The sequence below is a fragment of the Martes martes genome (genome assembly GCF_963455335.1).
Source record: "Martes martes genome assembly, chromosome: 16".
NCBI classification, from domain to species: Eukaryota; Metazoa; Chordata; class Mammalia; order Carnivora; family Mustelidae; genus Martes; species Martes martes.
The window spans coordinates 63,050,712-63,076,998 of record NC_137904.1 but is presented as its reverse complement, the minus strand read 5'-3'; the positions used below and the strand labels follow the sequence as shown (position 1 = coordinate 63,076,998).

Below are 26,287 nucleotides of genomic sequence, written 5' to 3'. Positions count from 1 at the left end.
CTGCTCTGAGGCTGCTCGGGGTGAGGCGGGCTGGGCTTTCTATCCTGAGAAACAAGATTCTGCGAACCCACAACCACGCTACGAAAACGGCTTCCAGAGCCTTCAAAGACCCAGAAATCACTCTCCCCTGACTTAGGTAATAAGAGAACACAGTACCCGATTTCTGCTATATTAATACCATAAAAACAGCCAACAAATACAAACGGAAACTTTTACATACTGATTGCTCTTGAACTTGCAGTATATTCAAGAGGCATAATTTAACTTTAATAACTACCAAGACATGTCTGCAGACAATGCGTTCTGAGGATATTCTTTTATATCCGGCTAATAATCTATTATTTACACCTCTTGGCATTTTACCATTTTTGCCTTGTTTTAGTCTTTTCTCTAGCCCACATCTGTGGGGAATGAAAAGCGAGAACCGTTCTAGTTTTGTTTCTTTGTGTGTTCTAATACTATACTGTTTTCAGGGAAGAAACTCTTTAGGAACTCCTGAATGAAATTTGGGCTTTCTGGGTAGTTTCTGAGAAAAACAACAAAAACATACTTAGCTGAAGCGATGAGCTGAGCACTACGGACTCCGTCTTCGAAATCCGTTTGAATAATAAGGATTTTGCATCTGGCTGCATTAGTTAAGCAGTTTCTGAAAGGAAAAAGAAATTGCCCGTCCTAAACAGTGGGTGATAAAACTCCCGGGGTGATGGGAAATATGAAGGAATTTATTGGTGGGAATCACTCAGGTGGGGTTCTCCTCTATGTGGACAAGGAAGCCAGTGGAGAGCGCAGAAACCCCAGTAAATGCTTCCCTAATGAGACAAAAGGCGCTGGCTTCTGAGAAGGATGCCTACGCAGAAGGCAGGAGAGACAAAGGCGACACAGGGAGAACAGGACACCGTCCTTCTCTATCACGTGTCCTCAGTGCTCGCTAACCAGGGCTGGCGACGGCGCCGGTGGCCCCTGCAGTCAGGCACGGGAAGCACGAAGCAGTCGGAGCTGGGAGTGGAGGGGACGGGAAGGGAAGGGGGAGCCTCACTGGACTTTTCCGAGGAATGAGCTCTCGGTATCAAACTGCTGCAGGGACAGGATCGTGGGCCTCAGAGCTCCGTCCATTACTTCTGATTCCAAAATTTCACAGTCATGGCTGGTGAGCAGCCTGGAGAAAGTGGTGATCTGCAAAGTCAGGAAATGCCAATTATTGGCTAGAATTCAAGGGAGGTTGCAGGTCTGCTGGGTTTAGAAACAGGAGGATGCTGAGCAAGTATCTTCTATGGGCTCAGCATCACTGTGCAGTTGGTATACAGACAGAAAAGCATCCAAACCCAGAGGAGTTTTGAAAAATGAGGCAGTGGTGAGGCAAACAGAACCCACGGGATCCAAAGGTAACGGAGCGAAGACTCAACCTATCACCAGGTGCCTTCAAATCTCCTTGGACTCCAGTGTCTCTTCCTGTCCGGCCCCTCCTAGAAGTTCGGATGACCCCTCAGGGCTCAACACAAATGCCATTCCTCCCTCCTAGTCTTTTGTATACTTCCGGATGGAGTGCAGCTGGCTGGTGCCCTTTCTGCCCCCAAGTTATGAGCAATTCTCCTGTAACCCTGGATCACCCCCCCCCACCCCGCCCAGAGCAAACCAGAACACTCCTTATGGGCATGCAGCTATCACAGCTCCTGAACCCCCAACTCCAGGCCGGCCCTGCCACTGAGCTTCTGATTCCCATGTCCACCTGCATGACAGACGTGTCTGCCTGGATCCCACAGGGGCATCAGAGTCTGTCCCGAATGGAATTTACCACCAATATTTGTTGCTCATTCCTGGCTTGTAATTAACCAAACCTCCAGTCATCCAAGGAAGACGCAGGAAGGTATCCCTAGACCCCTTCGTCTTCCAGAACCCCCAGACGGCAACCGTCATTAGCTCTGCCAGTTCACGTGCTATCTCCCGGCTCCGTCTACTAGCGGCTCTACTTTGAACTGGTTCAGCAGCCTCCCTACCTGTCCTTCCTGTGATAGTCTTTTATCAGGCCTTCTCCCTCTCCCGGGCAACCGGACACATCTCCATAGGCATTCCTCTCTCTCTCCCCTCTCGACAGCAGACCCGGCTGATCAGCACTGCGAAGGGGACCCTCCACGAAGTCTCTGCTGGGCCATGTCATCCCCAGCTCTTGGCCCCTGCACCCTCGAGCTCCACACTGCACAGCGGCCAGTTCCTGGTTTCCTGCACGGATGGCACTGTGCCACACCTGGACACTTTGCTCCAGTAGGGACCTTTGCCCATAACACTTCCTCAGCCGCATTTCACAGTCGGCTGGAGGGTCCTCTGATCTCATACCCTGACGTGCATTGCTCCTTTCTGCCCCTACAGATAGCCCTGTGGTATGATGCCAGCGGCACCCCTTCACGAGTCTTACACTGTATGCGGACCAAGGCCAAGAACGGTGCCGACGCATTTTTATATCCTTGGTGCCCTCTTGTCGCTTCGTTAGTTGAAGTGGACACTGGACACAATGTTACAATCACCACGGAGCTCTGCATAGTAACAGGCACTCCAAACTTGCTCTGACTGAATTTTTGTGAGTGTCTGGGTTTCCTTGCACTTAATGGAGAGAAACTGAAGTCCAAACACGTCAATTTATAAATCCTGTACACCGACTAGAAAAGAATCCTGAATTCTAGAAACTAGGGATGCAAGGCCTTGGAAAGAAAACAAAGGTAAAATTATAATCACCTCCGTGAAGGTGACATGGTGGCCCAGATCCGCTGTGCGAAGCTGGGCCTGAAGGAAATCTGCAAAGGAGTTATGCTGCTGCCTGTGGTAGTATTCTCGAGACAGGGACTGTGCAGCGAACAGGCCCAGGGAGGTAGCTCCAAGCCGAATCACGGCATCTGGTGTGGCACAACCCAGCAGAATCAACTTGGCCTCCTCAGACACCTTCTGGTATAGTTCATCAGTCAAGATGCTGGTCCCCAGCCTCTCGGTGACGTGGAGCACCACAGAGGCACACGCGTCCGGGTGGTAGCCGATGAAGACTTCAGAAGGGCTGTACTTGTGTCCGGCTACAAACTGCTCCACTTTTACATCTGCAAATCTCTCCACCCAGCTCTTAAGCTCTTCCACAATATTTTTCTGCCATCTCTCCAAAACAGTGTTGATATCCAGATAGTGTTTCTCCAGCCGGTTAATGAGAGGGATGGGAAAATGTTTGTAGACAACATCTTTCTCTTCAATGACTATCAAGCGGAAGTCTGGGTGAACCCGACATTTGACCCGATGGGTCCCCAGACCAAGGTCCACGTACTTCTGGCCTCCAAGGTAGACGTAGTACTGATTGAGCGCGTCGTAGAGGCTCTCGTACAGGCTCTGCAGGTTGAGCAGCACCACCATCTTGCCCGTTTCCATGCAGATCTTCACTCGGTTGATATTTCTGCAGACCTGGGTGTACTCCTGGTCTCTGGGAAAGCTGGAACCAAAAATGATCTCTGGCTGCTGGTCCTCCTTGAAGAACATCTGCTGCAGGACCTGCAGGGCCGCGTAGTTTCTGGTCAGTACAAGCAGATAGCGGGACTCAGAGCCATCCAGCTCCTTGCCTGACGCCTTCTGAAGGTCACTGTACAGGTTCTCCTGGATCAGCTGCATGGTGCTGACTTCTTCCGAGCACTTCGCCTCAGGCAAACTCGCCGTAAAAATGTCCAGAGCGCGGATGTCATCTTTGCCACTGAAGTTCCGAAGGACAGCCTGCGCAATATCCCGCGGGGAGAGCGCATTATTAGAAGACTTTGCCTTGGCGAAGACCATTTTGATGAGGCTGTAGTAGTCACGGAGCCCAAAGAATTCCTTGTCTTGCTTCTCACACACTGTTTCATAGGCTCTGGCAAAGGGCGCAAAGTAGCCTTGGACTCTTTGTTGAACTAGGGGCTCTGAGGAGCAAATCCCCTTAGCGCTCTCTATGAGCTCTTTCTTGTTGGGACTGCCACGTGACACAAAAATACCCCGGTTCATCTTGGCAGGGTCGAGGGCCCAATTGGAGATGCCTATGAAGCCAACCTTTTTGTGGGGGGCAGGATCGTCTTCAATGCACCCATATTCCAACAGCGGGTGCAGAGTCTTCAAGGGCATTTTAGGCGAATCTTCTGCCAGTCCAACCTCATCCAACACCACCACAGAGACGTACTGCTGTAGGTCCTTTCCCTGCTGGAAGCGGGCACACTGCCTGAAGGTGCTTATGATGCCTTGAGGAGTAGAGTGTGGGCTGCACTGGAATGATACCAGATGGACCTGCTTCAGGCTCCGGAAGAGGTCCGAGTGAGCTGCTGGGCCTTGCATGGCATCTGCCACAATGGTCTTGGCAAGAGATTTGGAGCTGCCGGGCTTCCCCACCAGGAAGAGGGGAATCTTCAGCTCAATGCAGATAACCATCATGAAGACATTCTCCTTCAAAGCCAAGTTCCTAGCAATGGTTTTCCTTAAAGACACACCATTTAGAAAAAGACTCTGTGTTTGAGCGATCTCCTCCAGAGTAATCTTGCTGTCGTTATACGGTTCTGGAAAGAGATCGCAAATGGCTCTCCAGTACGATTCCTTCTGTTCTAAAGAGGCGTGATAGCACACCCCGAGGGCCAGCACCAGGGACCAGAGGACAGGATCTCTCTCCACGTTGTTTCGGCTGACGTGGGACTCTTGGAGAAAGGACTCCAGCTTTGACAGGAGCATCGCACTGTGGTCGTAAAACCATCTGAACACTTTGACACAGCGCTCCACGTCCCTGAGGCTGACAAAGCTGCACTCGTTCACTCTCGTCCTCATGAAAGCCTGAGAGGCAGAGAGCACTTCTGTGATCACGCGAGTCTCGTCTTCATCTAACCTGATGGCGTCCACCAGCCTCTGTACAATCTGCAGGATGTAGAGCTTTTCGGCGGTGTTGTTCAGCTGTCCGAAATCCCACACCAGCGGGATCAGGCTGGGCGGCAGAGCGTGCACTCGGTACACCAGCTGCCTCAGGGGGATGGAGCCGAGCCTCTCCACCGTGTCCTCTGCACTGACCCTGTATCCCAAACCGGCCGACTCCAAGCGGCAGATCATCTCCTGTGAGTGCTTCCGGTAAGGGTTGCAGGCCGCTATGATATGCAGGCCCGAGTCTTTGGCCAGGGGCTGGCCGCCCACTGTACGATCACACAGGACTTCCTTGATACAACTTATGGCTTCTGTCGTATTGGCTTCATCGAAGAACAAGATAGTGTCCAGCTGATGTTGGTCCTTATTGTACATAGCAAGTTTCTCTGCCTCCCGCACTTTGGAGTAGATCATCTCTGCAGTGGTTCCTCCGTGGACCTTGACCAGCTTCATGGTTTCAGCTTTGGCGCCCCCACGTCGCAGGTCACTGAGGAATTTAATGAGCCTGGTTTTCCCACAGCCAGTCTCTCCCATGATGATGACGGGGATCCCACACCGGAACCGCATCTCGATGGCAAGGATCTTCAGCATATTGTCCATTGTGAGCTCATAGGTTTCATCAGGGTCCATGACCCACTGGATCCCCAATACCAGGCAGAGCTTTGCAAGTTTTTCATGTCTGGGAAGCTTATCAAAGTCAACATTGAAAGGCACCCTCTGAAGCAACAGCCCCCGGTACAGTTGCATCCCCATGACATCTTTCTTGATCACTGTCCCACTGGAGAAGTCGATGGCATCAAGGCCACCACTCCCATTGGGCTCGATGTGGAAGCCCATGAATGTCATGGATGTGTGGTCACCATTGAAGAACACGTAGGGGTGAGGCTCTGACTCCCACCTCTTCCTGAGAGTGAAAGGGGCTAGGTCTTCTTCCTTGACCCCATCCATGGTGACTGTGTTCCTCCCAGGGCTCTGATCGGACGTATGAAGTGTCGGTGTGGCGAAATCTCTTGCCATGAAGATCATGAAGGTGACCACAAAGTTCTTGAAGCCTTGTAGTGTGTCTCCAATCAAGCGTAGGTTGCAGAAGAGGGAGGCCTCACAATCTCTGAGCTGATAATTCAGGAAGCCAGCAAAGTTCCGTAGCTCTGCCCAGGATGGATTTATCAACCCGCAATAAATCAGGAAATACTGGAGGCATTCCCCAGGAGTGCCTTCCACAGAGCCTTTCTGGTACTGAAACATGTCTAGGTTTTGTTTCTCATGGAACCGTTTCAAATACTGATAAGGCCTCTGGAAAGTCTCACTGCGGAATGCTTTCTGATCCATCCCTGGGTCGCTGTAGCTCTCTTCGGGATTCAGCTCCATGTTGATCACTTCTTTGGGAGGCCGGCAGGTGACTCTTGGGAAGATATCGAGAAAACTGAAGTGGGGGGTGTGTATACTCTACAAAGGGGAGACATGAATAAAATGGTTATCAATACGTTTCCTAAAAAATCTTCTGCATTTTAACCCTCCACATGATCTACACTGGCTGTACACATGCAGTGTATAGGACCTTTCTGAGATCCCACTTTCCATAAACTGATTTCTGCGGACTCCTTTGTGCTCAGGCTGCTATCACTGGGGCATCACGGGAGCTACCTGTTCCACAGTCAGGTCCTTATCACCCAACCTCCTGAAACAAAATCTCTACTTAGCACATGCATGTGCATGTGTGCACAAGGCCCTGTTCTGTTAAGAAGTATATGTGACAAAAGCCTCCTTCCCATCTTAGCTGGCATTAGGGACGGACTGCGTGCGCCCAGCAGATGGATTTACTGGGTTCTGAGCACCTCTAGCGTTTACTCAGACAAATAGCATCAATCCCAAATTAAACTCTAGATACTCCTAACTAGTAAGAGTATTTTTATTCCAGACATTATCAAAAATTACTTGTAAAGTGGCTTCACCAAGGCAGAAGTGGGATGTGCTGGCACAGACACGTGAAAAGGCCCCGTCACATACCCGTCTTGAAGGCGTCCTAGGCAGCGCTGGCGTCCTTTCCAGGGTTTCAATGATGTACAAATGGCACGGGTTCCGATGCCATATTTTCCCATTTATATCCATTAAGTACCGTAGGATGAAGAGTTTGAAAATGAACGCCCAAAGTCCAGTCTGCACCTAGAGACAGAATCACGTGAGTGTGTAAGCACTCACACAAAGGACGATGCAGTCTCCCAACCCTGAGGACCATTGTACTCTGTCCTTGGACACAGCGATACTGACTATCACACAGAAAGAGGAAATTCTTTATACAGGAAAGAGGGAGCGTGAGACATGGGGACTGAGTCTTTCCTGACACAACCAATCAACTGAAATCCTGGGGCACTTACTGAAGAGGTCACGTCAAAGTGGAAGATCACAGGTCCTGTCTGGTGCTCAGCCTTCAAGAAAGGCAGGAGGGACTGCAGCACTTGGTTCTCATCCACCTGAGAGTCGATTAGTCGGATCACTTTTAGGGGCACTTTTTTGCCTCTGAGCTTCATTTTCAATTTGCCATGTAATCTCCGGACATAGAGTGACTTTCCTGTAACATTAAAATATGGAAATTAGGGGGCACCTGGGCTGCTCAGTGGGTTAAGCGTCTGACTCTTGATTTCTGCTCAGGTCACAATCCCAGGGTCTTGGGATGGAGCCCCATATCAGGCTCCTCGGTCAGCGCTGAGTCTGTTTGTCCCTCTCCCTCTGCTCCTCCCTCCATGCTCCCTCTCAAATAAACAAAATCTTAAAACAATGAAATAAAATAAAGTATGGAAATCAGGTGCCAGGGCTGTGGACCAGGAATAAGAGAATCCAGATTTATTACAAGTCATTTCTCTGTGCGAAATTCAGAACGAATACAATGTAACATCACAGTAAAGAATACACTTTCAGGGCGGCTGGGTGGCTCAGTGGGTTAAGCCTCTGCCTTTGGCTCAGGTCATGATCTCAGGGTCCTGAGATCGAGCCTCACATCGGTCTCTCTGCTCAGCGGGAAGCCTGCTTCCTCCTCTCTCTCTGCCTGCCTCTCTGCCTACTTATGATCTCTGTCAAATAAATAAATAAATAAATCTTTAAAAAAGGAAAAAAAAAAAAGAATACACTTCGGAATCCTCAAATTTCCCTGTTGCTGCCTGCTCAAGATCCTTGCCATCCCCTGGAATGGATGGTGGCCATCTGAATCAAAGTACAGTGGCTGTGTCACCCATGTCCGGGGGAGGGGAGGCACAGGTTTAACATGCAGAGAAGATTGTGCTGTTAAGGGGATAAAGTCAAGAGAAGGGAAGTCAAGGGGCACCTATTTCTTCTCAAGACAAAGCAATCACACCTCCCTCTGCTCTCAAGATCCACATCAACCCTGAAGTGCCCAACAGAGTTTAAAAGAAAGGGAGCGGGGCATCTGGGTGGCTCAGTGGGTTAAGCCTCTGCCTTCGGCTCAGGTCGTGATCTCAGGGTCCTGGGATCGAGCCCCACATCGGGCTCTCTCTGCTCAGCAGGGAGCCTGCTTCCTCCTCTCTGTCTCTGCCTGCCTCTCTGCATACTTGTGATCTCTGTCAAATAAATAAATAAATAAATAAAATAAAATAAAATAAAATAAAATAAAATAAAATAAAATAAAATAGAGGGAGCTTCAGAAAAGCCTGTTTAGAGGAAGGTGACTTGGTTCCCTGAGCCTGAAACCCAGGGAGAAGGGGTGTTGCATTCCAGCATGGGCCCTGATTTACAGCTTCCAAGAATCAAAGCCTCCCTGAGACTCAGTTTCCTCCTACACAGGGCTCCGCCTGAGGTGCCCCTGCTGGATAGGGAACGTCATCCTAAGGTACTTAATGGATATAAATGGGAAAATACAGCATGCGAACCCGTGCCATTTATAAATCATTGAACACTGAACATCAAATGGTCCCTGGGACCCAAGGGGCCCATCCACCCCAGGAACTGTCATTACCAACGCCCGCTCGCTTGGAGGCCACAATCCCCACACACATCCGGTCCCGGAACACGTCAGCAGCTGATGGCACGTGCCTGGGGACCTGGAAATGCCGAGCCAGGTAGGCCTGGATATCCTGGAGGGGCTTCTGAGGGGTGACAAGGACCTTGTGCTGGCTGAAGGCCGAGGGCAGGTGGCAATGCTCCCGCTCAGAGTCACAGATCATCACCAGCTGGAAGTCATCCCGGTGTGGCTGCGAGCACAGGGTCAGGAAGAGGGCCTCCACCTGGCAGGCCACCTCATAGCTCAGCAGGTCCGCATACAGCAGGCTATAGACCCCCTGTTCCCGGGAGCCTGGAGTGAGGCAGCGGCGCAGGAGCAGGGCCACTTCCTCAAACGTGGTTTCCGGGGTGCAGAGCAGTACCTCGTCAAAGGTGGGCAGCGGCTGATGCGGGGTGTGCATGTAGATGGCCAGTGCTGCCGACAGCACCTCAGAGTGGCCGCAGACGATGAGGTTGGGCTGGCCGACGTGCAGGCCGTTGGGGAGGAACCGTGTCACGGGACGTCCACTCGTCCAGCCCAGATGGGCCAGACAGCGGCCGAGGGTCTCCAGGTCCAGAGAGTAGGGCAGGAAGGCACTCATGCACGCCACGGACTGCTTCAGGACGGCTCTCAGCTTGCGCACCAGGCTGAACTCACTCAGGAGCATCCGCCGCAATTCCTCAACCACTATCCTCTCGTGGTGCCTGGCAGCCTCACCATCAGGCCCCTCGAGGGCCTTTGCAACATCTGTCCGGGTGCAGTCACTTTTGATGAAGGACAGCATGGTGACAGCAGCATCGCTGGGCATCGGTCTCTTGAGCTCTGTGCTCAGGTACACCAGCTGCTCGGCAGTGTAGTAGTTGAGATAAAAGTACTTGGCCCGCTTCTCTGCCACGAAGCTCTTCCAGCAATCCAGGAAACACTCCATCTCTCTACTGATGGCCTCCAACAGTGTGGCCACCGGCCCACTGCCCTTGAGCTGGCTTACGGGCTCCAAGCAGAAATCCATTCGAATGGAGACACTGTGCTGGGGGGAGCAGTACACCTCAGCATCCCAGGCCCTGAAGAGCATGTTTCCAGCACAGTAAAGGTCTATGAAGGCCTGGACAAGCCTCTGCACGTTGCAGAACACCTGTAGCAAACGGAACCAGGAGGCAAACATCACAGAGTGCGGCAGAGGTCACACAATCGTCCAGAATGACCCAAACAGAAATATAACTTGAAGTACTTGGGTTCATGTCTTTCCACTGGTTCCCTATGTGGCCTTGAGCACACCGGGTAATCACAGAGGCCTTATTTCCTGATTTACATCATCAGCCTCCCACAGGACTCTCTGATAAGGCTAAAGCATGTCATCATAAAGTACAAACGACCTTGAAAGAAAACACCCGTAACAAAGTCCAGAGACGGTTACGTACACAGATATTCCTTTATCAACATGGTTACTTTTGATTTCAATGAAGAATGACTAGTTAAACCTTTAAGTCTTTGTGTGTTCTTGCTGATTTCTAGAGTGAGCAGAGCAAGACGAGTCTCCTTCTAAGACCTACCCATGGAGTTATCTCCTCTGTGATGTGGAGAATTAAGGACAACTCGGTCTGTACCGAACAAAGGGCCCGTTGGAGCTCGGGCATTTCTTGGGGTCAGGAATTGGGGTGACTTCATTCTGCAGACATGCTGGCCCCCCGCTCCATGGATTTAAGGCAGAGTGCTTCCTATCAACTAATCCAAAGTCAATCCCTTCTTTCTTTGGCTACTGGGCAGTAACAGTCCTCTGCCCAAGCATGAGCTCATGACATCTGCTTGGTCCCAACGTCATAACAAGTCCTCACCTTGGAAAACACCTCTACTTGATCATTCCTTTGATCTTTTTTGCCAGACATCAGCATCAGTTTATTCAAAAGCTCCTTGAGGTCTTCCAAAGAGTAGACTCGCACCTCCTCAGGGCCTCCATGGCTCTCGGGTAAGAGCAACTGTAGAACCGTGTCTGGGGAGATCTACGGAACCGTGCATGCTTAGAGGTCGCTTTTCTGGAAGTAGAACCCCACCCCCACCCCAACTTGCAGCAGCCTGAACACACCACTGACAGCTGTGCCAGGACGCAGGGTGGCTCACCTTCTGGCTATCCTTGGGGGCCCTGATCACATAGACGCCTCTGTCATTGATGGCTGTTGCCAATGACAGGGAGGAAAGTTCTACTGACCCGTGACTTTCCTTCACAGTTTTCAGCCACTCCAAGTTCCTGGCAGAGTCATGCTGTTGGAACAGGAGGGGAAATAGGCCACGGTATGAGCATCCTTCTTTCTCTCCTTCCTGTGGCTCCGTCTCTGCTCCCCATGGGGCAAGTTCTCCCTCCCCATCTCCTGCCCACAGGGGAGGCCTTCCTCACCCACTGCCCTCTCACTTAGCCCTCTCGGTCACTGTCCCATGGTGTTGCCTTTTATGTAATAGGCTGTCTGGTGGGGACCAATGGCCACTGCCCTGGGTAGCACATGGGGGCAAATGGACAGAACAGTGAGAGGGCTTCATGCTGCCAGGCCCCCAGGTGGGGGTACTGCTGGATAGAGCAGGGCAGTGTGGCCTGACATTCTAAGTGTTCTTCTGGGGACCCCAGGTCCAAATGGAAGCCCTGGGAGAGATTACAGAAAAAAGACTTCTGTTCAGACGTAAGCTTCCAGCAGCAGAAGTGGAGCCCCCCTCTACCTGGTTCTCTGTTTCTCCTTCCCGCCCTTACCCTCTGGCGGATCTGGCTGGACATCACCTCTGTGTGCCAGCCACGTGACATGGTATGGGTCTGTGTGGATCCCGGTGCAAATGGTTTACTTACACTAACACGTTCATTTGTTTCTCTGATAAAAAATTAATTTACAGGGGAGCCTGTCTGGCTCAGTCGGGGGGCATGCAACTCTTGATCTCAGGGTCCTGAGGTCATACTCCATGTTGGGTGGAGAGATTATTTAAAGAAATCTAATTCATGCCAATTGTGGGAAGCGTGGAAAGAACTAAGAAATATATAGTAAAAAGTAACAGTTATCACCATTCAGAAGAAAACATGGGTCATAGATCAATCTTTTTTCCATGTGTGTTTCGCACAATGGAAACTGCTCTTATTTACATGAAATTTTGAATCCCACTTTCTATCTACCATAACAAGGAAAAGAAAACAGTTCCACATATGAAGGAAAACTGGTCTCAAACATCATTTTAACATGGACCACACAGGTGGGGTGACCTGTAGTCCTGCCCCTTGTGATGCCGAATGAGACCCTGTGCACAGCTTCGTGTGCTCAGATGAAGCCAGGAAGAAGACTTACCAGTTTACGGGGCAGGTGCAGGTCATTCTCCAGAGCCTTCCACAGTTCTTCAAGATGTATCATGAACTCCTCAAATCCTGCACTCACATCCAGCTTATACAGCAGCGACGCGTAGCCCTGCACGGCGTCGTGGAAGCAGGCTACCCGATCCACGTCGATGTCATTCTCCCCCGCAGAGATTGAGGCGAGATCCACAAACACCTTTAGTTCGTTGATGTCTTGGGGTGAGGAGAGACAAGTGAGTGCCCGAGGGCTCTAGGACGATCCCACACTCAGACCTCGAACAAGAGCACTTAGGCTATAAATGGATAGTGATGGGTTTTTAGGGTTTAATCCACTTTTTGCTTTTAGTACAAATCTGGGGCCACGTTTCTTTTACTGTTGATGTTGACACCACTGGTCAACACCTGGCCTTACAGAGAAACAACAACATCCATACATGGCACAAGGCCTCCATGCACTTTGTCGTGTATAATCCACACAACATCAGTATTTAATATAAAAAGAAATGGGCTCACTTGGTAAATACAATGTTGCCAGTTAACTATAAAGAAATGAAGCTAATTCTCTTTGGACTACTTACTAATCAAAGGATGTGTAGAGTGGGCCAAGGAGCCCCCCGTTGCGAGTACTGAGCACCCAGATGAGCACCCGTCCTGCAAGCCAGAGCTGCCGCCGCCCCTTTCCTGCTTCCTCCACCTATCTTCCTCACCTCTCCTTCCCCCCTACATGCATCCCCTCCGCCAGAGGCACCTAAGACACACCGCAAAAAAGGCTTCCAAGCTCTTGGCCAAAAAAAGAAATGCACATAACACTGATAAGCTGATGTAATGAAATCTCTTCTGTGGACAAGAGCTTATCTATCTTCTAGTTAAAACGAACCACAGGAAAAAACTAAAGAGGGTAAGTTTGTAGGAAATGATACCCAACTATTCACAGCAAGCCTCCAGAGCAAGGGCAAAAAGCAGTGAAGGAAATAGTTTTTATGCCAAAACATATGAAATACTGCCATGACGCATAATCGATGAGGCATGCACGGCACATCTCCTGAAGGGCTGCAGACAGCATGTCTGTTCTTTACACAGCAGGTGACCAAGCAAAGGGACTGCCTGTAAATTTATGAAACCCTCCCATGAGCCATCTCAACGCTCTCTCCCTTCTCCCAGCAACCTCAATGACCAGCTGTACCTCCGAGAGCCTCCTGGACCCAGCGGATGAACTCCTTGCTCAGGGACAGCTCATGCAGACACTGGCACCGGGTCTCACTAATGTCCTGCAGCAGCTTTTTGGCATGGATCAGCTGCTCGCTGATCTGGTCCAGCTTCTCGTGGCAATAGTCGTCGAAGTTGTCAGTCTGCAAGACAGAGCTCTACTGTGGGCTGAACCTGGTTACCTGGAACCCTAGAGTCCAAGCAGTGGCGCCGACCATCCCAAAGACCCCAATCTGCCCTTCTTGGACTTGCAGCAGCTAAAGGTAGGTGCATGAAGCTCCTGACCGGAAGTTGGGACACGAGAGCCCTCACTGCCATCTCCCCATTGATCCATAGTAACTACTATTCCTCTGTACCTGGCACTCCACGAAGCAACTTACACAAGAACTCTGCCAGGTGCACACTGTTACTTTTCCCGTTTTATGGGTAAAGAAATGAAGGCCCAGAGCAGTGACCTATTTGAGAACACGCTGCTGGGAGCCAAGGTTAAGTGTGCATAATTCCAAATTTTGTGTTTAATTTTCACCATCTTTGTAAGTGTCTCTGTCATACCACAGATCATGGGGTGCCTTGTAAATGCCCGCCTAAAGAAATACAAAACAAAGCACCTGCTTCTTCAGCACAGCAGAGATGGCTCACCGTGCACCACCCCTTGCCAGCCCTGGCAGATGTGCACAGAGAAGGGACCAGAACAAACCCTTCTTTTGCCTCTCTAGACTCTAACCTGATGAGACCAGATGACCCTTTCCAAATGCCTGGCTACCAAAAGAGGGTCACTGCCCATTCCCAAATTCTCAACTCTCGTGCCAACCTGAGAAAATGCTCACTTGCCAGGAGCACTCACGCCATTTATAAACAGGTGAGAACGAAGCCCTTGGCATGATCAGGCATCAGGTGAAATGCAAACAAGAATCCCTGGGGGAGGCTGTGAAACCATCCTGTCTGGCTTCCAGGACCCGGAGAGCCACGGGAGCTCCCACCCCCACCCTATGGGTCCCTGGTAAATAACTTACAAAGTTTAACAAAGTGCGCAGAACACTGAAGTCACCGGTCAGGCCCAAATCCTCCTTGACCTTCAAAATGACCTGGGCTGAGCCGACAGCCTGGTGCAGGTGATGGTACTCCCTGATCTGCCCAACACGACACCTGATCCAGTCCCCTTGGTCGTTGGGGTCCAGGACACACATACTCTGGAGTTCGAAGGTGAGTTGGCTATACCTATTCACAAAATCCTTGAATATGGTGTCAACCTCCTGAAAGGTGATCTCGCCTGACCTCAGATCCTCATAAAGTTTCATCAACTTCTCGAAACAAGGGAGATACAGATATTTATATGCCTCCTCAGCCTGAAGAATCTGCCTTTCCAGCTCCTCCTCGGGCTCACTCAGCATTTCTGCCGCGTCTTCCCAGAAGACCTGGAAGATGTGGCTCTTCTTTAGCTGGTCCACCTTTTCGGCCATCTCTTGGACTTGGGGGCTTAGGTCGTAATGTGTTGCCTTCTTCACATCTGGGGAGCTGAGAGACAACCTCACTGTCACGGCATCACTCAGTCTTTTGCTGCTGAGATCTTCTAAGTGTCTTTCCGCCATCTCTTCCAAATCCACTTTGAAATCATAAAGGAAAGGCAGAAGTCAAACCTCTACTCACCACACCATTTTATTTTGTTTTCCCCATATTTACTGTTCTCCTCACTGTTCCTAAGAAAACTCACACAAAGACATCTGCCTGCATTTTTCCTCACTAAGAACCCATTTGTCTCCCTGCCAAACCCCACCCCACTCCCAGTTTGCTCATGAATCTTCACAACAAAGCAAGCATGGTCTTTCCTGGGCAGGGATGATAGTGTGGACGTTGCCTGCTTCACTCCCTCCCCACATCCAGCACTCCAGGGCCAGAACAGACATGGTCTTGGAAAAGTCATAAACTGGCTGGGCTGGGAGGAGCAGAAAATGAGATTGACAGCCAGAGCAGGGAAAGAGTCGTAGAGCAGATGTGCAGCAGTGGTGAAGGTCAAGCTGGGCCCCAGGGCATGGAACCCCAGTGCGCAGCGGGGAGGCCAGAAGTCAGCCAGGCTCCTGCCACAGGATTTCCAGCAACATATACACCGGCCTTATGGCCGCTGGAGGTGGGGAGCTGGTGAGAAGTGAGAAGGTCTGGCTTGAAAGGCTGGAGAAGAGGTCCAACTTTCTTGCCCACCCCATTCTAGATAGCAGGCCGGCCGCTCCTTGCAGCCCAGCAAGCGACAGCTGCTAATGTGGAAGGCGCTCTGTGGCCACCAAGCTGGGGACCACAGGGCCGGCCAGCCCCAGAGAAGACCTCACGTGTCCACCACAGGACCAGCCGCACCGCGCTCAGGGTCTTCCATGGGTTTGCCGGGCCCCCCCTTCCTTCCAGAGAGCAAAGTAATTCCCAGACATACGTGGTAAATCTTTCACGTGAAAGACAAACGTGAAAACATGGCAACGTAAAGAAGACTTGGAGGAAACAGGAAGCTCTGGGAGTAAAAGACAAGGAAAACCTCTAGGAGGGTCTGGCTGGCTCAGTCAGTCGAGTTCCAACTCTTGGTTTCAGCTCCGGTCGCGATCTCAGAGTCCTGAGATCCAGCCCCCCATCGGCTCTGCACTCAGCAGGCGGCCTTGGGATCCTCTCTCTCTCCCTCAGCTCCTCCCCCTGCTCGCTCCCCCTCAAACAAATGAATAAATCTTAAAAAGAAAAAGAAGAGCGACGACAAGGAAGACCTCTAAACCAAAACTGTCAATAATCTCAGAAAAACAAGACCCTGCAATTGTGAACAAGAGCAGGGTAGTGTAAAGAAAGGTCATTCAGAGAAAAAGCTGTTCCCGTAAATCAAATATTCGTGTGAAGTGAAACGAAAAACACAATGCAAAAGTTGATGGTTACATTGTAGAAATCTCTCCAAAAGCAGGGCGGAAACCAAAGAGGCAACAGAAGAGGAAGTTCAGGGAAGTCTGACAGCCGCCCTGTGAGGTCAAGCACCCAACGATGCACATTTTCCTGAGAGAAAAACTAACCACTTAAATAACTCGGGAGAATTGCCCAGGAGTCAAGAATGTGGATTTCTGGACCAGAAAGGCCCACCCTATTATGCCCAATGTGGTAGACGGAAACCAACCCTGACCAACTTGCAGAAGAGTAGGGCCAAAAAGATCCGGAGAGCCTCGAGAGAGTATGCATGGCACACACACAGGATCAGTAGTGAGATTCACATCTGAATTCTCAACAGTGACCAGGATGGTGCAGCAATGCATCCGAGATCCTGCAGGATTTCCACTGTGTAATTCCACCTGGCCGGCAGTTACCCTGGTGCAAGGGCAGACATGCTCAAATGTGTAAGGATTCAAGATGTGTTTCCTCTCTCGGGGGTGAGCAGGGAACAGAGAACTCGTTCGACTAAAACACAGACATGAGACAGGGGAATCACGGGGTCTGGGAAATAGATCTAACTTGGTAGAGACATAAAGGAACCCCCAAGGTGGCGAAAGGAGATTCTAGAATTACAGCCCTGCAGTCTGTGGAGAATCCTTCCAGAAGATCTAACTGATTATTTTGCGAGGAAATTCAGACAGTTAGTAAAGAGCCCAGGGTTGAATGAAAACAAATACATTGAAAACAAAGCACAGGAGAAAATGAGAATTTTAACTCCAGAGACAACAAAGCTGGTACAAGAAATATGAAACAACGATGGTCTATTTCACAGCTTGGTTGTGAACAGTGTATTTACACAGATGTGATCATGGAACCCTGAGTGGTGATCTCATTGAAATCCTGACAGGACTGGGAACAGAGGGAGGCTGGAAGGGGTGCATCTGTGTGCAGGGCCTGGAGACACAAAGACCCAGTCCTCCTGTTCCACAGGGGCTGATGCCTCAGCCTGATGGTGAAGGGGGTGAAGGGGGTGTCTAAGCATGCCATGTGGAAGCACGGGGATAAATCCCAAAAAGAATTAAGGAGGCGTGTGTGAGTCGCCTCCCCTGAGGCTGCCGTGGGACTCGTGTTTACTCTCCGCCCCTCTGACCCCTCTCCCCCTGAGCCCCCTCAATGTCATTTGTGTTAACGCTTAGGAGTATCACCTTTTATCAGATGTTTCACCTGCTCACACAACCTCAGGAGACTGTCCACGTATTTCTTCTCTCTCTTCAGAAATTTCAGCTCATCCTTTCTCCAGTCCAGCACCTCCTTCATGTCATGCTTTTTCTCTTGGGGTAAAAGATCTTTTCTCTCTGGAAGAAAAAAGTAACTCAACAGAACAAACAAGCAGAGCCTTTTCCTTGCGACTGCCTGCTCCACTTCCCTTTGAAGACGCTCCACGTTCACGGCCACAGGGAGGGACATGGGGGCTGTGTGCAGAGCCACACGGGAAAGACTGCTATGAGCTCAGCTACGTGCAGAGAGACAGGGCGGGTCTTACTAAGTCACCATTTTATCACTTTCCCATTGTTTTCCGTCGGCTTAGAAACCATCCCCTCCCCACTTACTGACAGGAAGAGCCACTCATTATAAAGATGACGAGGGTCGCCCCCCTAAAAAATAAACGGGCAAGTGCTATCATTGCCCACTAACCTGAAGCCCAGACCCCACCCAGGTACTCACTTATCTGCCAGATGTCCAGAAACTGATCTGAGTGCTGCGTGATGAGCTCCAAGTGCCCAATTAAAATGGTGCCATTCAGGAGGTCCTCACTGACTTTTGTGAACACAGAGTCGGCAGTAGCCAACAGCCTCTTGCCGTCCTCAGTAATACTGGCTAGTATCTTCTCATCAGTTCCTGATCAGGTGGAGAACAAAGTTAAAACAGTGGACGCCCGCTTCTCCTCCCAACTCTACGAAGCACGGGGTTCCCCAACAGCCTCCTCATTGACCTGCCCCCACGTCCACAAGGGACAAGTGAAGGTCATTCTGTGTCTCCAGACGTGCTTCTCCCTTCACCCAATTCGGCTTCTGCCTGGAAGTCTTCCCAAATGACCTTATTCATGAAAAGGATTCCTCCCATGGTGGCGATCAGCCAGGAGAGCCACGTTGCTCTGGGTTTTAAAACCTGGGCCCCTTCAGTATGCTAAATATCATTCTGAAACCACTGTCTCCTCTATGTGCCCCCATCTTGAGAATCCATCCCAGGGGAAGGGTGGCTGTACTCACACCCAGCAAGGGTGACCCAGATGGTTTTAAGGGAGTGTTTTCATAGCATATGGAAACAGAGATACATCAACGTGAGAATTTGATTCTATGCACATCTTGGCTTTCTCGCAAAATTTTGAATTTGAATTTTAAGATCAATCTAGAAAACAGAATTTTTAAATATATTTAATTCAAACACCAGAGGCCTTCTCTCCCAGTAATTTTAGGGTTGTATGGCATGATGAGAATACCAGATTTCTCTGTGCCATTAAAAGCACATGCAGCAGCTTTGTCCATAATTGCAAATTCTTGAAAGCAGCACCAAGATGTCCTTCAGTAGATGAATGGACAAACTGTGGTCCATCCATACTATGCAATATCATTTGGTGATAAAAACAAAGGTGCTGGTGGAGGACTAGCAGGCTGAGATGACATCAGGTAGCAGGAAATCGAGCTACATAGTTTATCAAACCATTCTGAACACCTACAAATCCAACAGGAGATCGAAGAGAAGAAGAGCAGCAATTCTAGAAACAGACAATCGGCACTTTCTGAAAGGTAGGATCGGCGGAGAAATGAATCCAAAGTGACGGGAAGATAGACCGCAGGAGGAGGGACTGGCTCCCCGCAAGCGGCAGAGCAAAGGAGCACAAAATCAGGACTTGTAGAAGTCTGCTCCCCGGAGGGACATCGCTCCAGAGGCTAAGCCAGGGGAAGCCCACGTGGGGACAGTGTGGTCTCAGGTCCCGCAGGGTCACAGAAGGATCAGGGGTGTCTGAGTGCCGCAGAGCTCGCAGGTATTAGAGTGGGGAAGCCGGCTACGGAGACAGAGCCGAGGAGTGAGCTCTCAGCTTGGGGTTACCTTAAACTGTGATCTGTGGCACAGTCAGGCCACTGCTCCGACCCCACAAGTGGCAGATCCGGGGATACCCCCCGGAAGATCAGCAGGGATCTGCTAGGAATGGAGACTCCAGGAAGGGCTGTGTGCCAGAGACAGAGACGCTTGGTCACGGGCTGCGTGAGCTTGGAGCGCAGCCGGAGGCCAGGGAGACGGGAGTGATTGAGTGCTTTTCTCTGGGGGCGCACGGAGAAGTAGGGCCCTGAGCTCTCGGCTCCTCAGGGCCAGAGATTGGGAGGCCTCCACTTTCATTCCAGTCCTCCGGAGCTCGCCAGGAAGCGTTCAGGGAACAAAAGCGAACCCGAGCGGATTACTTAGCCCGGCCCCTGGCAAGGGTGGCACAATTCCACCTCGGGCAAAGACACTTGAGAGTCACTACAACAGGCCCCTCCCCCAGAAGATCAGCAAGAAATCCAGCCAAGACCAAGTTCACTTATCAAGAAGAGCGGAATTCCAGAGGAGGAGACAGCAAAGCATGGAATTCATGGATTTCCCCCCATGATTCTTTAGTCTTGCAAAGTTAATTAATTTAAAAAAATTTTTTTTCTTATTCTAATCTTTTTAAACTTTTGGTTACTCTTTCCTCTTTTAACGTTTTTAACTAGTTTATCTCAATAATAACTTTCATTGGGGGACGCCTGGGTGGCTCAGTTGGTTAAGCGGCTGCCTTCGGCTCAGGTCATGATCCCAGCGTCCTGGGATTGAGTCCCGCATGGGGCTCCTTGCTCAGCAGGGAGCCTGCTTCTCCCTCTGCCTCTGCCTGCCACTCTGCCTTCCTGTGCTCGCTCACTCTCTCTCCCTCTCTCTCTCTCTCTCTGACAAATAAATAAATAAAATCTTAAAAAAAAATAATAACTTTCATTTAAAAATTCTTTTTGAAACTTAATTATTATAATCATATTTTATTATTCATTATATCTAACTTTACTTTTTATACACAACACATAAGGTTTTTTCTTCTAAAAAAAATTTGGTACACAACTTCTTCTAATAGATCAAAATATACCCTAAATCTAGCACAGGGCTTTGTTCTACTCTCCAGCCTGAGCAAATTCTCCCCACCTTTTTTTTTTTTTTTTAAGGTTTTATTTATTTATTTGACAGACAGAGATCACAAGTAGGCAGAGAGGCAGGCAGAGAGAGAGGGGGACGCAGGTTCCCCGACGAGCAAAGAGCCCGATGCGGGGCTCGATCCCAGGATCCTGAGACCATGACCCGAGCCGAAGGCAGAGGCTCAACCCACTGAGCCACCCAGGCGCCCCCTCACCACTTTCTTTTTCTTTCTTTTCCCAACCAACTTATTTATACATATACATACATATATACACATATATATATACACATACATACGTACATACATATATATATGTGTGTGTGTGTTTCTTTCTTTAAAATTTTGGGAGGTACTTTCTTCTAAGAGACCAAAATACCAAAATTAAGTGGGTGGCTCTGTTCTATTCACCTGTCTAATATATACATTTTCTTTTTTAATTTATTTTCATTCTTTTTCTTTTTGTTATTTATTTATTTTTTTTTCCCGAACTTCTTTTTACCCCCCTTCTTCCCGCCATGATTTGGGGTCTCTTCTGATTTGGTTAACTCACATTTTCCTCGGGTCTTTGCTACCCTTTTAGTATTTTATTCTCTCCTTCATATATTCTTATCTAGATAAAATGACAAAGATGAAAAACTCACCACAAAAAAAAAGAACAAGAGGCAGTACCGAAGGCTAGGGACCTAATCAATACGGACATTGGTAATATGTGAGATCTAGAGTTCAGAATGACGATTCTCAAGGTGCTAGCTAGGCTTGAAAAGGGCATGGAAGATATTAGAGAAACCATGTCTGGAGAAATAAAAGCCCTTCCTGGAGAAATAAAATAACTAAAATCTAAGCAAGCTGAAATCAAGAAAGCTATTAATGAGGTGCAATAAAAAATGGAGGCTCTCGGGGCGCCTGGGTGGCTCAGTGGGTTAAGCCTCTGCCTTCGGCTCAGGTCATGGTCTCAGGGTCCTGGGATCAAGCCCCGCATCGGGCTCTCTGCTCGGCAGGGAGCCTGCTTCCCCCTCTCTCTCTGCCTGCCTCTCTGCCTACTTGTGATCTCTCTCTCTCTGTCAAATAAATAAATAAAATCTTTTTAAAAAATGGAGGCTCTTACTGCTAGGATAAATAAGGCAGAAGAGAGAATTAGTGATATAGGAGATGAAATGATGAGGAATAAAGCAGCTGAGCAAAAGAGAGACAAACAACTACTGCACCACATGGGGAGAATTTGAGACATAAGTGATACCATAAGATGAAACAATATTAGAATAATTGGGATTCCAGAAGAAGAAGAAAGAGAGAGGGGAGCAGAAGGTATATTGGAGCAAATTATTGTAGAGAATTTCCCTAATATGGCAAAGGGAACAAGCATCATAATCCAGAGAACCCCCCTGAAAATCAGTAAGAATAGGTCCACACCCCGTCATCTAATAGTAAAATTTACAAGTCTTAGTGACATAGAGAAAATCCTGAAAGCAGCCTGGGACAAGAAGTCTGTAACAAACAATGGTAAAAATATTAGATTGGCAGCAGACTTATCCACAGAGACCTGGCAGGCCAGAAAAAAATGACATGATATATTCAGAGCACTAAATGAGAAAAACACGCAGCCAACAATACTGTATCCCGCTAGGCTATCATTGAAAATAGAAGGAGAGATAAAAAGCTTCCAGGGGTGGGGGGAAAAAAAAGCTTCCAGGACAAAAACTGAAAGAATTTGTAAACACCAAACCAGCTCTACAGGAAATATTGAAAGGGGTCCTCTAAGCAAAGAGAGAGCCTAAAAGTAGTAGACCAGAAAGGAACAAAGACAATATAGTCCAACAGTCACCTTACAGGCAATATAATGGCATTAAATTCATATCTTTCAATAGTTACCCTGAATGTAAATGGGCTTAAATGCCCCAATCAAAAGACACAGGGTATGAGAATGGATTAAAAAACAAAACCCATCAATATGTTGACTACAAGAAACTCATATTAGACCCGAAGACACCTCCAGATTTAAAGTAGGGGGTGGAAAACAATGTACCATACCAATGGACATCAAAAGAAAGCTGGGGTGGCAATCCTTCTACCAGATCAACTAGATTTTTAGCCAAAGACTATAATAAGAGATGAGGAAGGACACTATATCATACTCAAAGGGTTTGTCCAACAAAAGAATCTAACCATTTTAAATATCTATGCCCGGAACATGGGAGCAGCCAACTATATAACCAATTAATAACAAAATCACAGAAACACATCAACAAAATACAATAATAGTAGAAGACTTTAACACCCCCCTCACTGAAATGGACAGATCATCTCAGCAAAAGATCAACAAGGAAATAAAGGCCTTAAATGACACACTGGACCAGATGGACATCACAGATATATTCAGAACATTCCATCCCAAAGCAACAATACACATTCTTCTCTAGTGCACATGGGACATTCTCCAGAATCACATCCTGGGTCACAAATGAGGTCTCAACCGGTACCAAAAGATTGGGATCATTCCCTGCATATTTTCAGACCACAATGCTCTGAAGCTAGAACTCAATCACAAGAGGAAATTTGGAAAGAACCCAAATACGTGAGACTAAAGAGCATCCTTCTAAAAAATGAATGGGTCAACCAAGAAATTAAATAAGAATTGAAAAAATTCATGGAAACGAATGATAATGAAAACACAATGGTTCAAAATCTGTGGGACACAGCAAAGGCAGGCCTGAAAGGAAAATATATAGCGATACAAGCCTTTCTCAAGAAATAAGAAAAGGTCTCAAATACACAACCTAACCCTACACCTAAAGGAGCTGAAAAAGAAAAATAAAGAAAGCCTAAACTCAGCAGGAGAAGAGAAATAATAAAGATCAAAGCAGAAATCAATGAAACAAAAACTAAAACCAAAACCAAAAAAACCAATAGAACAAATCAAAGAAACTAGGAGCTGGTTCTTTGAAAGAATTAATAAGATCGATAAACCCCTGGCCAGACTTATCAAAAAGAAAAGACAAAGGACCCAAATAAATAAAATCATGAATGAAAGAGGAGAGATCACAACCAACACCAAAGAAATACAAACAATTGTAAGAAAATATTATGAGCAACTATACGCCAGCAAATTTGACAATCTGGAAGAAATGGATGCATTCCTAGAGATGTATAAACTACCACACCTCAACCAGGAAGAAATAGAAAACCTGAACAGACCCATAACCAGTAAGGAGATTTAAGCAGTCATCAAACGTCTCCAAACAAGAGCCCAGGGCCAGATGGCATCCCAGGGGAATTCTACCAAACATTTAAAGAAGAATTAATTCCTATTCTCCTGAAACTGTTACAAAAAATAGAAATGGAAGGAAAACTTCCAAACTCATTTTATGAGGCCAGCATTACCTTGATCCCCAAACCAGACAAAGATCCCATCAAAAAAGAGAATTACAGACCAATATCCCTGATAAACACAGATGCAAAAATTCTCACCAAGATACTAGCCAACAGGATCCAACAGTACATTAAAAGGATTATTCACCACGACCAAGTGGAATTTATTCCAGGACTGCAAGGTTGGTTCAACATCCACAAAATCAATCAATGTGATACAATACATTAATAAAAGAAAGAACAAGAACCATATGATATTCTCAATAGATGCTGAAAAAGCATTTGACAAAGTACAGCATCCTTTCTTGATCAAAACTCTTCACAGTGTAGGGATAGAGGGTACATACCTCAATATCATCAAAGCCATCTATGAAAAACCCACAGCGAATATCATTCTCGATGGAGAAAAATTGAGAGCTTTTCCACTAAGGTCAGGAACACAGCGGGGATGTCCACTATCACTACTGCTATTCAACATAGTACTAGAAGTCCTAGCCTCAGCAATCACACAACAAAAAGAAATAAAAGGCATCCAAATCGGCAAAGAAGTCAAACTCTCACTCTTTGCAGATGATATGATACTTTATATGGAAAACCCAAAAGACTCCCCACCAAATCTGCTAGAACTTGTACAGGAATTCAGTGAAATAGCAGGATATAAAATCAATGCACAGAAATCAGTTACTTTTCTTTTCTTTCTTTTTTTTTTTATTTGACAGAGATCACAAGTAGTCAGAGAAGCAGGCAGTGAGAGAGGAGGAAGCAGGCCCCCCGCTGAGCAGAGAGCCCGATGCGGGACTCAATCCCAGGATCCCGGGATCATGACCTGAGCCGAAGGCAGAGGCTTTAACCCACTGAGCCACCCAGGCACCCCAACAGTTGCATTTCTTTACACCAACAACAAGACAGAAGAAACAGAAATTAAGGAGTCAATCCCATATACAATTGTGCCCAAAACCATAAGACACCTAGGAATAAACCTAAACAAAGAGGCAAAGAATCTGTACTCAGAAAACTATAAAGTACTCATGAAAAAATTCAGGAAGACACAAAGAAATGGAAAAATGTTCCATGCTCATGGATTGGAAGAACAAATATTGTGAAAATGTCTATGCTACCTAAAGCTATCTACACATTTAATGCAATCCCTATCAAAATCCCACCAATTTTTTTCAAAGAAATGGAACAAATAAACCTAAAATTTATATGGAACCAGAAAAGACCTCGAATAGCCAGAGGAATGTTGAAAAAGAAAGCCAAAGTTGGTGGCATCACAATTCCAGACTTCAAGCTCTATTAGAAAGCTGTCATCATCAAGACAGTATGGTACTGGCACAAAAACAGACATATAGATCAATGGAACAGAATAAACAGCCCCCAGAAATAAACCCTCAACTCTATGGTCAACTAATCTTCAACAAACCAGGAAAGAACGTCCAATGGAAAAAAGACAGTCTCTTCAACAAATGGTGTTCAGAAAATTGGATAGCCACATGCAGAAGAATGAAACTGGACCATTTCCTTACACCACACATGAAAACAGACTCAAAATGGATGAAGGACGTCAATGTAAGAAAGGAATCCATCAAAATCCTTGAGGAGAACACAGGCAGCAACCTCTTCGACCTCAGCGGCAGCAACTTCTTCCTAGGAACATCGCCAAAGGCAAGGGAAGCAAGGGCAAAAATGAACTATTGGGACTTCATCAAGATCAAAAGCTTTTGCACAGCAAAGGACACCATCAACAAAACCAAAAGACAGCTGACAGAATGGGAGAAGATATTTGCAAATGGCATATCAGATAAAGAGCTAGTATCCAAAATCTATAAAGAACTTATCAAACTCAACACCCAAAGAAGAAATAATCCAATCAAGAAACAGGCAGAGGACATGAACAGACATTTTTGCGAAGACATCCAGATGGCCAACAGACACAGGGGAAAGTGCTCCACCTCACTCAGCATCAGTGAAATACAGATCAAAACCACAGTGAGATACCACCTCACACTGGTCAGAATGGCTAAAATTAACAAGTGACAGATGCTGGCGAGGATGTGGAGAAAGGGGAACCCTCCTACACTGTTGGTGGGAATGCAAGCTGGGGCAGCCACTCTGGAAAACAGCATGGAGTTTCCTCAAAAAGTTGAAAATAGAGCTACCCTACGACCCAGCAATCGCACTACTGTGTATTTACCCCAAAGATACAAATGCAGTGATCTGAAGGGGCATCTGTACCCCAGTGTTTATAGCAGCAATGTCCGCAATAGCCAAACTATGGAAAGAACCTAGATGTTCATCAACAGATGAATGGATAAAGAAGATGTGGTATATATACACAATGGAATACTATGCAGCCATCAAAAGAAATGAAATTTTGCCATTTGCAACGACGTAGATGGAACTAGAAGGTATCATGCTTAGTGAAATA

At 47.8% G+C, this 26,287-nt stretch overlaps 1 protein-coding gene across 3 annotated transcripts in view; it reads right to left on the bottom strand.

Moving 5' to 3' along the window:
* The window catches only part of RNF213 (ring finger protein 213), a 107,238-nt gene that overhangs the window by 39,624 nt on the left and 41,327 nt on the right, over positions 1–26,287 (bottom strand). For all 3 annotated transcript variants that reach the window (XM_080825748.1, XM_080825747.1, XM_080825746.1), the window contains 13 exons: positions 18,018–18,191; positions 17,498–17,647; positions 14,420–15,009; positions 13,384–13,549; positions 12,196–12,413; positions 10,997–11,137; positions 10,714–10,878; positions 8,858–10,013; positions 7,266–7,459; positions 6,898–7,053; positions 2,728–6,336; positions 1,037–1,173; positions 551–646 (listed from right to left, as the gene is read on the bottom strand). In XM_080825748.1, coding sequence (XP_080681874.1) covers positions 551–646; positions 1,037–1,173; positions 2,728–6,336; positions 6,898–7,053; positions 7,266–7,459; positions 8,858–10,013; positions 10,714–10,878; positions 10,997–11,137; positions 12,196–12,413; positions 13,384–13,549; positions 14,420–15,009; positions 17,498–17,647; positions 18,018–18,191 — 6,952 coding nt within the window. The remainder of the gene's footprint in view (positions 1–550; positions 647–1,036; positions 1,174–2,727; positions 6,337–6,897; positions 7,054–7,265; positions 7,460–8,857; positions 10,014–10,713; positions 10,879–10,996; positions 11,138–12,195; positions 12,414–13,383; positions 13,550–14,419; positions 15,010–17,497; positions 17,648–18,017; positions 18,192–26,287) is intronic.